The sequence below is a fragment of the Harpia harpyja genome, chromosome 21 (assembly GCF_026419915.1).
Source record: "Harpia harpyja isolate bHarHar1 chromosome 21, bHarHar1 primary haplotype, whole genome shotgun sequence".
Taxonomy (NCBI): Eukaryota; Metazoa; Chordata; class Aves; order Accipitriformes; family Accipitridae; genus Harpia; species Harpia harpyja.
The window spans coordinates 13,324,265-13,340,094 of record NC_068960.1 but is presented as its reverse complement, the minus strand read 5'-3'; the positions used below and the strand labels follow the sequence as shown (position 1 = coordinate 13,340,094).

Here is a 15,830-nt window from a genome sequence, read left to right as displayed (position 1 = left end):
GTGAAAGAAGCAAACAGCCAGCAAAGAGAGGAAGATAAGGGTGCACTGGCAGACCTGAATGCGAGTGCTGTGCCAGGTGCAAGCCAAATCCTGCCAAAACCGAGACTTCCCAGGAAAACGCTCTGTACTTTCTCACAAACAGGAGAAAGACATTTCTCAAATCCTTTTTTTTTAATCCTCAAGAGAAGAATACTTTTTATCTGTCTCTTACTAAGACTATTATCTTAAAATACAGGTATATTTAACAGTCTTCATAGTCTTTCAAAGGTTTTGCGAGAACACAACTTAATGAAAACAAAACTACTATCATTTTTTGTTTCTTTTTATCTGTCTTTCCTCTAGGCATGCTTGCAATTCATGGTTTGATACGTCAGGCAATCAATCAAAGGCTGGTCATAAAAAGCAGTTAAACCAAAAAACAGACAGAAGGCTATCTGAGCTGCCGCCTTCTTTTGAATAACAATTTCCTTTATTTTCTGTCCTTTGAGAAAATTCCCTTGTGAAGTTCTCCCCTGTGCTATGCTCCATTTAAATATTATTTCTTAATGCCAATATTTAGTTTCATTTTAAAACAACTGGGCACAAACTTGAAAACAGCATGCCCTTCATGTATTTTGGGCATATCCATCACAACGATAATTTTGCAAATGGACTTCAATCCCTCCATGCAATACCACTATTACAAAGCAGTCACACAAATGAAATAAAAAAGAAGTAATTGCTAGGTTTCTGGTTTATAAGACTATTGATTAAAATTCAAAAGTACTAAGATCTGGGAAGTATACTTTCAGCAGAAGAAAGATGAACAGTCAAGCTAGAACAATATGGAAAATAAGCATATTTATTATTTGTCAGTTTGTGTGAAACAAGTAGGGTTTAAGTGAACTATCAGAGAGTACTGTTCAAAGTGAAATCCTCACAAAAGTTCTTGAATTAGGAAAGCATCTTCCACAAACACATCAAAATTCTGTGCCTTATCCTATGTAATTTACATCTCAGTTCAGTGTGATAACACAAACCCCCCAATTTTCTTATTTGTTTCTTTTTCCTATTTACTCTTGCCATTTCATACAAGGAAAACATTCAAACATCCACAGACAGTATGTATCACTTTTTATCATTTCTCTTTGCTTATTTGTGCTGGCACCACTTTAAATCTGAACTCTTTCTATAAATTCCTTGCACACTACATAGAAAGCAAAAAGACATTTTTTCAGGAGCATTAACAAGCTTCCGATAATTACTGGATATTTGCTGGGTTTATGAATATTTTGTCAGTTAATATATTATTATTCCACACATAAATGTTCAAATAATTTTAAATATGCCTTCCCTGCATTCAAACTGACTTTTTCATTTTTCAAGCTTTTGTATATTGGTGAGACATTCCTTTTAATCAAACAGGAATTGATTTCTATCACAAAATAAAGGTACTTTTCAACTAATGCAGTTACTTTTGCAAAGGTAACTCAAAGACTTTGAAAACAGTCTGATATTTTCATTCTTTGGGTCTTAGGTTTGTTAGTAAAGGGTTACACTCAGAATGAAATAATCCTGTTTTAGCTCATTATCTTGCTCAGAGATTTTGTAGCACAAAGCACAAATTTGTAGAAGGATTATGAAGAATGGACACTGGCATCTTTTGAGCTGAAGACCTACCTTTTTATCACTCAGTCCAGTCACTTGGTCAACAAATTCCTCTTGAATCATAAATGCAGCTAAATTGGCAGTATAACTAGCCAGGAAAATGACAGCAAAGAAAGCCCAAACCGACACCATAATTTTACTTGTCGTCCCTTTGGGGTTTTGCACAGGCACAGAGTTGTTGAATACCAAGCCCCAGAGCAACCACACTGCCTTTCCAATGGTAAAGGACGGTCCATGGGGATCTGTAATGGCAAAGAGCAGTTATTTTAGTTGCAGTTAAATTAAACCTTGCCAAGATACCCTACATAGTAACAACAGATCACTCACAAAGACACGGTTAAAAAATATCTCAATACGTATTCACTGTACTCCTAATGGAATCACAGGATTTACCATAGGTACTCTCTATTGTAATGACATTAATTTCCATATTTGTAAAAAATAATTCAACATTTTCTATATGTGGCATTTAGTTCAAAAGTTTTCAGATGAAAATGGAAAGCATAGATTTCAAGGAGAAGCAAACTGGTATGTCTTTTGCAGTGAGGTATGTGCACAGTATTGCCCCTTTCGGTCTTCTGTGCCAGCAGACATGTAAAATGGAAAACTGTGGGTTTAAGTCTTAATGATTCAATTCCAGTACTTTTGTCACCCAAATTATTTGTTATCATCTCCAGTCTTCCAACATTATGCTTTTTTAACTTTATGTAAGCATATTGAAGATCAAAATGTGGGAATATGTCACCTACTTTTAAGCAACTTTGCATTCAGAGGATAAATCAGTAAGTCAACACAAAAGAGCTACCTGTATAGATACGTAACTCAGAGCAAACCACACTATGGCTACCTCACATGTTCAGAGTCAGTTCTCTGGCTTCAAATAGAACTGGTCAGCATGATACCCTCATGCCCTCAGAGCGGCAGAAGTGGATTAGCAATGCTATTATCCACTTAAAAGGCCTTATTTGTAGAGCCATATGAGAATAAAGGGAAGTTTGCTCTTACCCAGCTCTAGGTAAGTACAGTGCAGTCATCACATACTGCTCGTCATCTAGATGCCCTTTATCCTCAATGGAGAGAAACAGGCCTCCCCTGACTGTGACTCATTTGACTTTTTTATAAGTATCTATTTTTCAATTAAATAGCAATTCAGAAAATAAGCTCTGATGCAGACACCTGTCATATTACCTCCTTCCCTGCCCTGTCCTTTTATCCAAGGGGATGCACATTACAAACTCAGATTTAGTTATTAATTTAATTATAATTTATTTTAATAATAATTTAATTATTATTAAAAGAATAAAACCCAAACTGGGTATACTCAGTGCATGTTCTCTTTTCAGTAGAAATGCTCTCTGATACAGTGCATATTTTTCACAATGCAATCAAGCACAACATCTTAGTTTATCCTCTTTCTATTCTGCAGCAATGCTAAGAAGATAGAGTGCAGTAAAATAAACACAATGGAGCTGACTTTTGGTTTATGAAAATACCTTCTAGAGCCATTTAAGATTGAGCTGGTACACAGATAATATGTATTTTCTGAGGAACAATGATAAGGAAAGTATATGCCAAGAAAGCAATCTAAAGTTCTGTTTATGCTACTGGAGATTGTACTACCATTGAGCTTCATCCCGCCAAAAATGCCTAGGGAAAGGAGTAATCTACATAAAAGATTCCTGTTTATTTTAAGCTTCCCATGTTTCAAATGAACAGCAGCTGGATTCATGGCAAAGCTCTAGAGCTAAGTTAGGATGGTCTAGTGCCATAATATGCCTTTCTAGCCATAAGTATGCTAAATAATCAATTCCAGCACATGAGGTGGCACAGAAAAGAACAGCCTAGTCCCTAGATCCCCAGTGTCTATATTCACCTTTGATATCCCCTTCCTAATCACAGTGTTTATTCTGGACAGAGGTTACACATTAACCATCTCATTGAAATGATAACATCATCTGAACATTACAATAATCCCCTTTTTCAGGGACCAAGCCAATCATAATCTAGAAGAAACTATTAGTTTGTAATAGTCTCCAGAACTGTGTTCACCAAGCTGGAAGATCTCTTGTAACAAAATGAGGCAAGTATGATTTAGAAATTAAAAACAGGCTACACTCTCAACTGTAAGTAAAGAAAGGGAAGGATGAGGGCACCACAATACATGGAATCCTCACTCTCAGGTCAAAGTGCTAATAATATACAAACTGCAGCTTTCACTGAGAAAGGCAAACTCGGTATTACATTTGTTGTGCTGGTATATTTTGAAAATGAAGTTTCTATAACCGTGGATGCTATACAGAAAGAAGCGATGCCCTTCTGCCACTGGCCTCATTTCAAGGCTGAGTTCATCAGACTTTTTATAGGCACTATATAAAACTACATACAATGTAAACTGCTATTTTTCCAGATTATCCACCAAACCACACCAGTTTAGATCATTTTCTCTGAACTAACTGTGAATTCATAGAAGTCAGGAGTCTGTAGAATTTATTCCAATGCTTTTTTAAGCTGACACTCTACAAATGATGCAGCATACTAACCAAACACTGCCTGAATACAACTCTCTGATATCACTTACCTTTCTATATGTCTTTATTCCAATGAATTAGAATACAAACATGAGCATATAAGCCCTCAAGAAATCATATTTTAAATGAAGAGCAAACATAGTTTCATAGCTGCTTTTACTGTTTTATTCCTATGTTATATTTATTCTAAAAGATGGAGGGCAAGGGATGGGAAATACATGATTTTTGTATAGCTTTAGGGTTGTGTAAAATGCAAAGCTTACCTCTCCCTTGTGCTAAGTTCCTGTTATATCCTACAGGACTAAAGTACTCAAATATAAAGACAGCCATGGCAGACACAATGAGAAGCATCACAAACATCATCACCCAGACAGAAGCACTAAAAGGCTCTGCAGCAAAACAGACAAGAGAAACAGAAACACAGTTCATTAAACCAATTTCAGCACAAGAATTCTAATGTCTTCAGCTAGTCAAGCCCAGCAGCTTTCTTTAAATTAGCATTTACCAACCAAAGTGCTAGCAAGTAACTAAGTAGCAATATATAAAGAACTGCTGTTAGTTTATATATGCAAAATTCCTAAAGTCAAAATCTTAAATGTAAGTCGCAATTCAAAACCAAAGGCTGCACACTTTTCTTCAACAAAGCCTTCACTGACACTGAGTGGCAAATAATTGGTTTGACTCGCTGCTTATTCAGTCTACAATCAGGTAGCCCATTTCTATTTATCCTATATTATATGCATTTATCGACAGAATGGTCCAACCATTATGACTGTGTTTCTGCAGAGCAAAAGCAATTAAGCATATGTTTAATACATTTGGTAATTCAGTGAAGTAGACTTCTCTCTCTTTTTCTATACAACAAAAAGTGTCAGGGAAAAAAGCTAAATACTTGCATTCAAACTAAATTTTTTTGGTTTGGAATTTTTTTCTCTCTGTGTTTACTTTCATCTATCTGCAATGAAGATGTTTTTTACCAATTGCAAACGCATCCTTTTGAAAGTCTCATTCTCATCTGGGAGCAAATTTCTGAAATCAAAAGGTTTTTATGGAAAACTCAGTGTCAGTCTGAAAGACAGAAAAACTGTGATTAAGTAAAAGAAGTAGGTTGGAACAGAAAACTAAAAGCAGTTTCAAATACCAGACTAAGCACCAACTTTTTGAAAGGATTGGATATGGTAATAGTATGTGATAACAAAAAATTCTTACATATCATCTTGCCCAATCACAAGTTCTCTATCATTTCAGGAGCCCATGTAGTAGCTGTCATGGTATAAGGATATATGTAAGAAAGGTTTTGTATAGCAAAGTAATATCTCCTTATCAGGTCAGCTTATTCGGGGACATTTTGTATCCTAATTTTGGTAGATAATGCAAGTGTGAGTATGCTCTGACGTGTGAGAATGCTCTGAAGTGTAAGAAAAAAACCTTAGTATACTATTTCAAATTAGGACAGAATCAAGAAGCACTTGAAATGACAAGAAATTAGTGTGTTTCAATGCTTTGCCTTTTTTTGAAAGCCCAAGAGGTTCCTCCATCCTAACTTTTTCATTCTTTGAATTTAAATTAAAATTTGAACCACTGAAAATTCTTCCATCATTGCATGAAATGACTACGAGTGAGAGTTGAGGTGTGCTGAGCCCAATAGCCCAATCTGAACCTTGCCTGAGTTAGCAGGAATGATTCACCCAGAACTAGAATGAAGTGTAATCATTTCAGCCCAAGCATGGAAATCTCATGAGATCATTTGCCTTTGCTACATTTTTTTCAGAAATTTGGAACCAAAAAAAGACCAAATTCCAAATAGCCCCACTGGTGATTTTGGATGTGAACTAAAAAGGTAAGGCAGGGAAATTGTAAGCCAAACTGTTCTCTTTCTGGTTTTAAGATAAGGTTAAGGAACAGTATTTTTTTTTTTTAATTATTTTATTTTTAAGAGAGGTTATGAAGCTGTCTCAATTACTATAATTATTTGTTTGGAAGAGAATCGTAAGTTAGCAAAATAACAGGATTCTTAAAAGGCAGAGAAAGATCTGTTCTGGTGCAGGCAGGTAAAAGACATTATGTAGCCAAATATAGTTAATAATAAATATTCTATGAATTCACATATTAACTGAATTAAATTGGAATTCACATAAAACTATCATACAATTTTGACAGCATTCTCATAGAAGAAAGCAAGGCTGATAAAACTCTCATCAAAAGCAACAGTGTAGAAACAGCAATGGTAATTTGACAAAATCTAAATAAGGCAAAGGGCAAAACAAGCCGATGTGAAAAAGTGAGCTATAAACAATAGTTTAAGCAGAATGCTCTTTAATAATTTAAGCAGTCTGGTAATGAGGTGGAGGATTAAAAGAAGCAATAGGAAACTAAAAGGCTATTTAGAATAGCAAGCGGTAAGATTGAACAAGTACAAAATCAATTGAATAACAAAAAGTCAATCTTCCTGTCATATTAGAGATCAGATTACACATTCAGCACTGTTCTTTATTCTCAAAGGACAGAAAGAGAACTTCCCTCAGGCAAGCAGCAGGTTTTATAAGAATTTTCAGTAAAGCTGTGATATGGCAGAAAAATATTAATATGTGACTTGCCAGTGTATGTTTCAAATGACTGGCAATGGAGAATATTGAGCAATGAAAAAGATGTCTTACTCCACTAACTTGGAGTTTTACCTCCCACCACCAAAACCAATACATAAAATAAATAGGGGCATAGATTTCCTATTGCATCAATGCCTCTAGAAAAGAAAACTGACCTCACCTATGAATTCTTTCACTCTTAAAAATATAGAAATTTGGATTTGAGGTTTCCCTTATTCTGTTTGTTTAAATAAAGTTGAATCAATTCTCCACAGAATCTTTAAAAAAATCTATTTGTGGATCTAGCATATATAAATTTAATTTTAGTATGATATGATAATGTTTTAATGTGGATAAAATTCTCATTTGAAGGAGACACCCACATCAGAATCAGAACACAGCAGATAATGAGGAAGAGGCTGTCAGCCCATCAGTTACTTAGATCTATTGGACACAACCACTGAATGGAAAATCTAGCTCAGACAAAATCCTGTACTTGTCTACATTCAAGTAACAAATCACAAAAGCAGATATTTCATAAACTGTAATCAAGTGCTGTTTTAAAAAATAATATTGTATTTGACAGATTTTTAAAAAATCTTTTCAAAGAATTATGTAAGATGACTCTGTTCTTAGACATTCACTTTAACTGAAACATCAGTCTGTGAATAAATTCGGTTATCTGCCTGATAGTACTTTGCATGGCAAAGCATTTTACTACTATGCACACCTTATTGAAATACACAGTCAATTCCAGTAAAGTGGCAGTTTCATCTACATCTAAAAAACCAGAACATAGTTCTGAGAGCACAGACTTGATTTACTGGTGCAGTAAATCAGATTTCTTCAAAAGGAATGCTATTCTGTAGAGCTTTATAAGAAGGGGTTATTTTTGCTTTTTGAATTATATGTATGTCCAACTAAACCAATAACATTAAATGCATTTTAGAAATCTAATAACTATGTTATTGCGCAAAATGCAAAACCAGCCTCTCTTTTGATGGTAGCTGTAAGCAGGTTTTTAAGAGGTAAGTAGAGTCCATAGTAAAAATCAACTGCACTTGCAGCACATTTAGAAAACACTCCAGTACTTACATTTCAAATGATACTTTCAACATGCTGCAACTGCAGTTTTAAAAATGAATTAACTTTACAAGTCAATTACTTATAAAAATTAAAAGATACTATCTGAATATTTCATTAAAAGTACAGCCTCTTATAATTTCATTAAAAAGTCTTTCATTCATTAAACAAAAATACTAACCACCAACAAAATATGCTTAGGTACCACCATGTTTGGGAAGTTATTTGATTACTCACTGTGTTATATTTATTTGCATCATCTCTGTAATATGCCTTTATGGAACAGGTATGAGAAATAAGGTCCGTGTCTAAATGATGATTCTTGAGCAAGAAAACCCAATTATTTGCCCACTTGTAGCTGATACTACAACAACAATCTACTCCTCGATGGCTACAAGCGATTTCAGTGGAAGTGAAGAACTTACACTTAGCAATCTAAAAAGAAACCATACAATCACTGATGCAAAAATAGCATCACTGATCACCCAATGGACTTGAACATACTAAACTGTTCTGTAAAATACCTGGAAAATAATGATTTGTTTGTTTGTTTGTTTGTTTAAATGATTTTGGTGTCCCTTGCACTATTTTCCTGTGCAAAATGTCTTTAAAAAATACTGGGCCCAAATACACTATGAGGAACATAACAGCATTCCGGGCACTTTTGATCCAACTCATGGCTCATTCTCTTTTCAGCTTCAGGTAAATTCAGGCTAACCACCCAATACAGAAGTAAACAATAAACACTAAAAAAGAAGGAGAGGGAAATAATGAAAGGAGAAATGAATAATTGAAACAAGAAGCAAACAAGGGAAGAAGACCAAAGTCTGTTTCTTTGTAACCCAGCTCCTTTCTGCCTAGCCTTTCATTTCTTTGCTATATCTCCACTGTTCAACTGCATCATCACAACTCCACTGTTCAATTGCATGAATGGAGAAAACACTCAGAAGGTCTCTAGTGCAGTAGAATGGTGTTCAGAAGCCAGAGGTAACTTATCAAATTAGCTGTCAGATCTCTTCTAATCATAAGGAAGTCTCTTTTTCTTAGCTATTATACAAGGGGTTTTTTAATTATTTTGTGAATGTTTAAAAGATATGAAATCATTTATAATGGGCTAAACAAGCATAAATTACTTTGTGAAGAAGCATTTTTGAGGAAGTAATTTTCTGAACTGAAGATTTTGGGGGATTCTTTTTCATACTGAAATCACTATCATTGGTTTTCACTCACTGCATCTGAAACCAACAGCACTATCTTCATGTGCTAATAACCATGTTAATCAGCATGTCAACATGGCACAAACTTCCTAGTGTAAAATTGAAAACTTGACAGAAGCACGTCAATGCACTATATAGGTTAACGAACAGCGAAACCTACCCAACTCTACAGAAATGCAATTAAATGATCTGGATGGATTGGAGAATCATACCTAGAAAAGCAGATGGTGAAACTGTGCCATTGCTCCGTGACACCATGACACTAATCCCAGTCTCAACAAATGGCACTGAAAAGTCAACCACTTCAGAGCGCTCTTCATTAATAGTGAGAGACCCCACAGCCATAACTGCACGATGATATACCACCTGATCCACAAAGAGAAGACACCACCAATATTACTCAGTAGAGAATACCTCATTTCTCCAAAAGAATTAAAACCAAACATTGCTAAGTTCTTACTTAAGAGCTCTTTTACCTAACAGAACTTACTTCACCAATCATTCCATTCCACACATTATTGACTTTTTTGCCATGTTTCCCATTAGTCACCAAATACAGGTCATATGTGAACTTGACGGTTTTAGACAACTTCTTCAGGATATCAATGCAGAATCCTTTGCAGCACTTCTTTACGTTAGTTCCCTCATTAGTTGAGTTGCTGTCAACAGAGAAGACAGACATAAACATTTCTACTGGGAAAAACAGAAGAACCGCAACAGCAAGATTCAGCATACCGTGAAACAACATCTTGTCATACTTGTGAGTGACCAAGTTTTTCTGAATCGATGGAGAAATAATCCACAGTATGCTTTATATGGTGTTTGTAGCTCTTACTAATCATAATGCAGTTGCTTGATGAGAGATAAATAGAAGATAATGGTAGACCTTGTATGACATGCTTTCTGCTGCAGTATCCAGCCTACTGCACTTCACTTCTCCATCAAGACATACAGTCTCCTCTTACTAATCTTTCTTTTAGGCTTAGATTAAACATATATTACTTTTACTCTCAAGACATAAGACTACATGTCATTTAGTTATTAGAGAACTTCCCAATACGTAAGGTATACAAAGGCACAGCAGTTCACCATACTGAAAATGGATGCCACACCTTTTTCTGCACTTTGAGAAGGTGAATTTCAGGCCACCTTTGAGTGCAAAGATGAGGGCTTTCCCCTTATTTTTTTTTCTGAAATGTTCATTGCATGACCTCTAGAACTTTTTAGTATAAGCATCTTCAGAAGCCAAGGCAATATTTTACAGCCTTTGAAAGAATTAAAAATTAAAATAAAACTAGTTTGGAACTGACTAAGTACAGTTATGTCAAAAACCATGTTTCTCTGGACTTCAGGAAGCATGTGCACAACTATTTAACAGTCTCCGGAAATCTTCAGAAACATGCATCCCTAACATCTTCTCAGTAAAAAAATGTTGTTGTTATGTTCAGTTCATAAATATGTAGACTGAAGCACAGGATGAAACAACACTGATAAATGCACAACGAGAAATTTTCCACTGATTTCTAACAACGGCTCCAAAGTTATAGAGCAATCAAAGCAGAGGACTTTTCTCTAGATGGTATGTCACAATGGTATTTTTGCTGGAGTAGTTTATCCTGTACCAAATTTCAGCACAAACATACATTTTCAATAGAAGACATTCTCAAATTGTTAAAGACTAATTTAAACAGGCATATTTCAACATAACTGGAAACAATTCAAAGAGAACTCATTAAAACAATCTTATTTTAGAACGCAATTTTCTTTCATGTGACTGCAAACGGCTAATTCTAGTTGACTTTGAATTTACTATAAGCTTACTACCTTGTTGTTAATTCAATGTGACTTACATATATATAACCAGAACCTTTCAACTTATTAAAAAGGAAGATGTGCAAACAAGAGCATACCATGTGGGAAAGGTAAAAAGAAAGAGGAAATGAAATACAGAAGGAAAAGCAAAGACAGGAAGCAAGAGGAAAAGAACAGCAAAGTATCTGAAAACAATTATACAATGAAAGAAAAAAAAGGAAAGAATGAGAAAATAGGGGAATATATTTTGCACTCAAAAAAAAAAAAGAAAGGAATGCTGTGTATTTACTTACTTAATTTTGACAAATTTACGACATGGCACGGTGTTTTTTTGGCAACTTTCCATCAAAGGATCCACATCCTCAACAATGACAAAGGGAGCCTCCTCCAGGGTGACAATACTCAAATGATTATCATCTGGGTCACTGTCTGCAAAAGAGCTGTACCTCGGCCAGACAGAGTACTTCAGGCTCAGTGAGTTGTTCTCCCATTTCCCCACCTGAAATGCCAAGACACACAGGCTGCTGATATATGCTTGCTTGTTTCTGACAAATGACATCTAATATTAAATGTGCTGGGATACAGGTACAGGAAATTACATTGCAAAGACAGCTGTCTTGGGTTTTTGTTATCAAAATTACTTTAGAACTTTTTAGTAATTGCGTGAAGTGAGAAAATGCACTGTGGTAAAGACAAACGAGGTAACATTATTTTAAGAGATAACAACTTTATAAAGACTGGATGACATCAGTTAACACCATCTACCACCTGGCTACAGCTGCAGTGACATTTGACATGCATCATTTCCGTTTGAGCCAGAACAACAACCAGATTTGCAATCAGGACCAATTTGCAGTAACAAGAAAACAGTTCTCAAAAAAGAAAAAAAAAAGAAAAAGAAAACCAACCCACACATACACATCAGACTGATAACAAAAATATCATAATATCATTTCAGTATCTTCTCAAAAGAGAAGACTCTCCTGTTGTTATAGTTTGAAAAGCCATTGTGAAAGCCTTTACCTAGGGTTCCATCGCACCTGAGCAAGGCCAAACCATGTTTTTAGTAAACACATGTTCAATTGTGCATGATTTAGCTCCTATTAGGAATAATGTATTTTATTCTGCTTTAGTTAATGCCAACTGTTGGGGGAGTTTAAGAAAGCATACCCCACTTTACATTAAAATTGTCTATTTATTTATTATTATAAAATATCCCTTCTAAATTAACCTACATTTCTTTCTACTTCCAGAACACCAGAAAGGGGCATATGATTTAAATATTTTGAAAACTCTAGCATTTTCTTCCTCAGGTTGTGTTTAACTACTTTGTATCCATAAATCTAATTGCATGTTTTATCCGAGTAGTGATGACAGATAATATAAATGAGCTAGCAATCCACAAAATTTGTAACCTAATGCATTTTAATAACTCTTCAGTCGCTTAAGCTAAACAAATTATAACATAATCATGAGACTGCTAAAATATTTGTTTTGCAAGGAAAATGGTGGGAATTAACAGTACAATGAGACACTCAGGTCCTAAAAAAAACTGCAGAAAAACTTGTCACCTACCTTATGTCTTCTAAAGACTTTAAAATGAATCACAAAAACTCCCAAAGAACATGATTTATATCCATTCCTATTCAGGGAAGCATATAAGCACAAGCCCTTTGCAGTTTCCTTTCCATCCTGTTTATAAGTCAAGATGTTTTGCTGAACTTTAATGTAGGAGGCAGAAATGCCAAATCTCTATACACTTAAATTAGGAAATTCAAAATATCTTAAGGGAATTAAGAATTCACACCTAAATCAATGGGAACTGGGCACAGGATATATACGTACAGTTCTACTATGAAATTTAACCAAAACATACTGGATGAAGCCTTTGTGAGAAAAACTATTTCATATACAGGGAAATAAATCTATTCAGCTCTGTATGAGGCAGCTATATTGCAAAAATAGTTTAATTGTCAAGTTATGGTATATAATTGCATTCACAGCAGAGTCTGTGCTGGTTTATGTTAGCTTACACGGTGTTGTTCATATCTATGTCCTAAGTATGCCATGAAGTTGGCCATCTGGAATGGGGAGATTTCCAGCCAGCTCAGTAGTTCAGTCAAACAGGAAATGTGCCAAGTTATACGATGAATTTCAGAAGTGGAAAATGTGCCCGACCTTCTGCCTATTCCAACCAGCAAGAAGAAATGAAACATGGCTGAGGCTCAGTTGCATTTGTGTGTTCAGGACTACAGCAGTAACAGCACCTGCCTTTCTAAATCACTCGATACAGGATTCTGGGAGAAGGCAAATCTGCCTAATCCTGAAGCACATATTTTTAAACAGCTGAATTTGGGGAAATGTTAATTTCTTTTGACAGTTGTATCTGTATGGAAGTGTTATGTGTTGAGCGAATCTCTAAAGTTAGGTCCAAAATTTTTTATCTGTTGTCTTCCGTGGGTTTATCTCAATATTCACTCCTTGTAACCTTATTTTTAAAAAATAATTAAAAATTAAGACCTTGCCTTGGGCTTTAGGGGCATCCCTACTTCTCTGTCCAAAGGGGTGTACTGCTGCAGTCCTGGGGTGTCACAGTGACTTCATCTGGTCTTTATATGGTGCACAAATAGCATGTCCATTGCAGGTCACCCTGCTACCACCAGTACAATGAGTAACCCACAGTGTCAAAAAGCACAATGAAAAAAAAGTACAAGAGAAAGATATCAATGTCATGAAGAACGGTAGAAAAGCAAAAGGCAAAAAACTCTGAAAATCCTTGCTGGTGGGTAACAATGGCAAATGAGGAAGGGTAATAATTAGAAAGAGCCTGTAGGTCAGTCCTTTTGTTTGGGAAATGTTTCTGTTGGATCTGTTTGTTCTAATTAATAAATGGTTAGCACAGGCACAGGATTTGCTCTGCTGCTGATGCTGGCCTCACAAGTGAACTGTTTCAATTTTTATTTGGTATTTTGATTTTAAAATAGCTATACTGTTGAGAATTACGTGTTACACTTCTATCATTCTGCTACACTTCTGAATGATCAAAACACTTTCTCATTTATTTTAAGTGGAGGATAAGAATTTAGTTTTATACAATTAAAATGTAGTCAAAATATGGAGGATTTTTATATTTGTATTAGAAGCCTTTTAGCTTGTGCAGAACTAATTATAACATCATTATTAAGAATATGAATGGTATTAATTATTTACACAATGTTTTGTATCTTCCTATATTATTTAGTTCTTTTAACATCCTTGTGCAATTGATAGCATCCTTTTTTACAGGGTGAAGGGTTCAAATGACACAGAAAATCTGTCGAATAAAGAGAATTTATGAAATTGCATCCATATGTACGTGTCCTGCAGGATCAGCATTTATGTCACTTATCAAAGTCAGATCTAGTATTAGATCCAGTCAATATTTCTTTCGAATGCTTTTAAAACCTTCAAATGCTTTGGGGAAAAAACCAACAGGTTATAACAACTACACATGCTCATCGTATTTCAGAACATTATAGAAAGGTCTGCTTATAAAGTGTAAGAATTTGCGTGCAAACCCAAATGTTAAGTCCTTATTCAACACTGACGGTTAAAGTGGCTTACCTATGACAACAAAGCAAAATGTGTGAGTTAAAAAAAGCATGCCAAGTCCTGGTTTCACCTGTGAAGGTCATTATAAATGCTGTAGAATAGGAAAAAGTTCATACATAAAATATGAAAAGTAGAATATGAAAAGTTCAGTTGCTGCTCTCAGTAGGAGTCAATGGTGATATTTGAATAAACCATTTTACAGTGAAATAGTTTACCAACCTGGACAGCTTCAAAATTCAATTGCCTCCAGTGTTTTGCAGCACTCATTTTCAGTGTGCTTTGTGATCATTATAGCTACTGATGAAATGAACTAAACATGGCATCCTCTGACCAAGTCCAAGCATCTAGATTTGAGGTAGAAGGGGTCTGTGTTTAAATTAGCATGCTTACCTACTAATACTGGTATCCCTCATACAGATATTCTTTATGCAACATTTTCTAATTTTAATGACAAATTATTTGGACACTAGAACACATTAATTTTCAGGTGAAACTACAAACTTCCAATAGGGAACAGCAGTGAACTAACTTTACATACTCTTAGCAGAGACCATAAACAATTTTCATAGCCAGTCTATCAAAGACTAACAGGTCCACAAAAATAAAATAGTGGTAAACTCACATGTAGGATAGAAACTCACTGCCTCTGCTCTGGAAACATTATCACTGCAGTGAAGACTTACTATCTTATTTTTTCCTTCTGCAGCCTAAAACTTCCTCCTTATACATGATCAATCTCAGGGGAACTCTTTGCCATTCAGAAGCTTTTTCTTACCTCCTCAGTCTTCAAGCCATCACTGCTTGGAAAAAGGCACCCAGAGGACAACAGGGAGTTAAAATACTGTACAGGCCTGCCAGATTGCCAAAATTACATTTTGATAGGGTGGGAGATGGGTAGAAGAGAACTTTTCTGAAGATAATTTCTGTTGTCCTAATTTCTTGAAAGAAAACAGTTCAGAAAGTGGGCTTTTTACTGTTCAAAACATAAACCCACCATTTGAAATAGCTTGTAAACAGAAATAAGGATGTTTTAATAAAGACATTGCACTTATAGTTCTGGATATGCTAGCTAGAAATACATGCTAATTTATCAGAATACGTAGAGATAAATTTGAGGTGAAAGAATTTCAACTACTCCAATCTATTGTATTGTTTTGTTTTGTTTTGTTTGGGTTACTGATTCATAGAATTTTAAATTTTAAATTTTTTTCTCTGAAACAGAATGGAAACATTTTTAAGATTTCAAAACTTTGTGCTGGTCAGGATAATCATTTCCCCTAGCTCATGGAAGCAAGACTGCTGCCCCAGAGAACTTAGCTGAAAGCACAGCTCATTAATAGCAGGCAGCCAGAGACACATTCCAACTG

At 35.1% G+C, this 15,830-nt stretch overlaps 1 protein-coding gene across 5 annotated transcripts in view; it reads right to left on the bottom strand.

Moving 5' to 3' along the window:
- The window catches only part of GRIN2A (glutamate ionotropic receptor NMDA type subunit 2A), a 196,864-nt gene that overhangs the window by 51,447 nt on the left and 129,587 nt on the right, over positions 1-15,830 (bottom strand). For all 5 annotated transcript variants that reach the window (XM_052773033.1, XM_052773034.1, XM_052773032.1 and 2 more), the window contains 5 exons: positions 11,166-11,371; positions 9,551-9,719; positions 9,273-9,426; positions 4,439-4,564; positions 1,660-1,889 (listed from right to left, as the gene is read on the bottom strand). In XM_052773033.1, the coding sequence (XP_052628993.1) occupies positions 1,660-1,889; positions 4,439-4,564; positions 9,273-9,426; positions 9,551-9,719; positions 11,166-11,371 (885 nt within the window). The remainder of the gene's footprint in view (positions 1-1,659; positions 1,890-4,438; positions 4,565-9,272; positions 9,427-9,550; positions 9,720-11,165; positions 11,372-15,830) is intronic.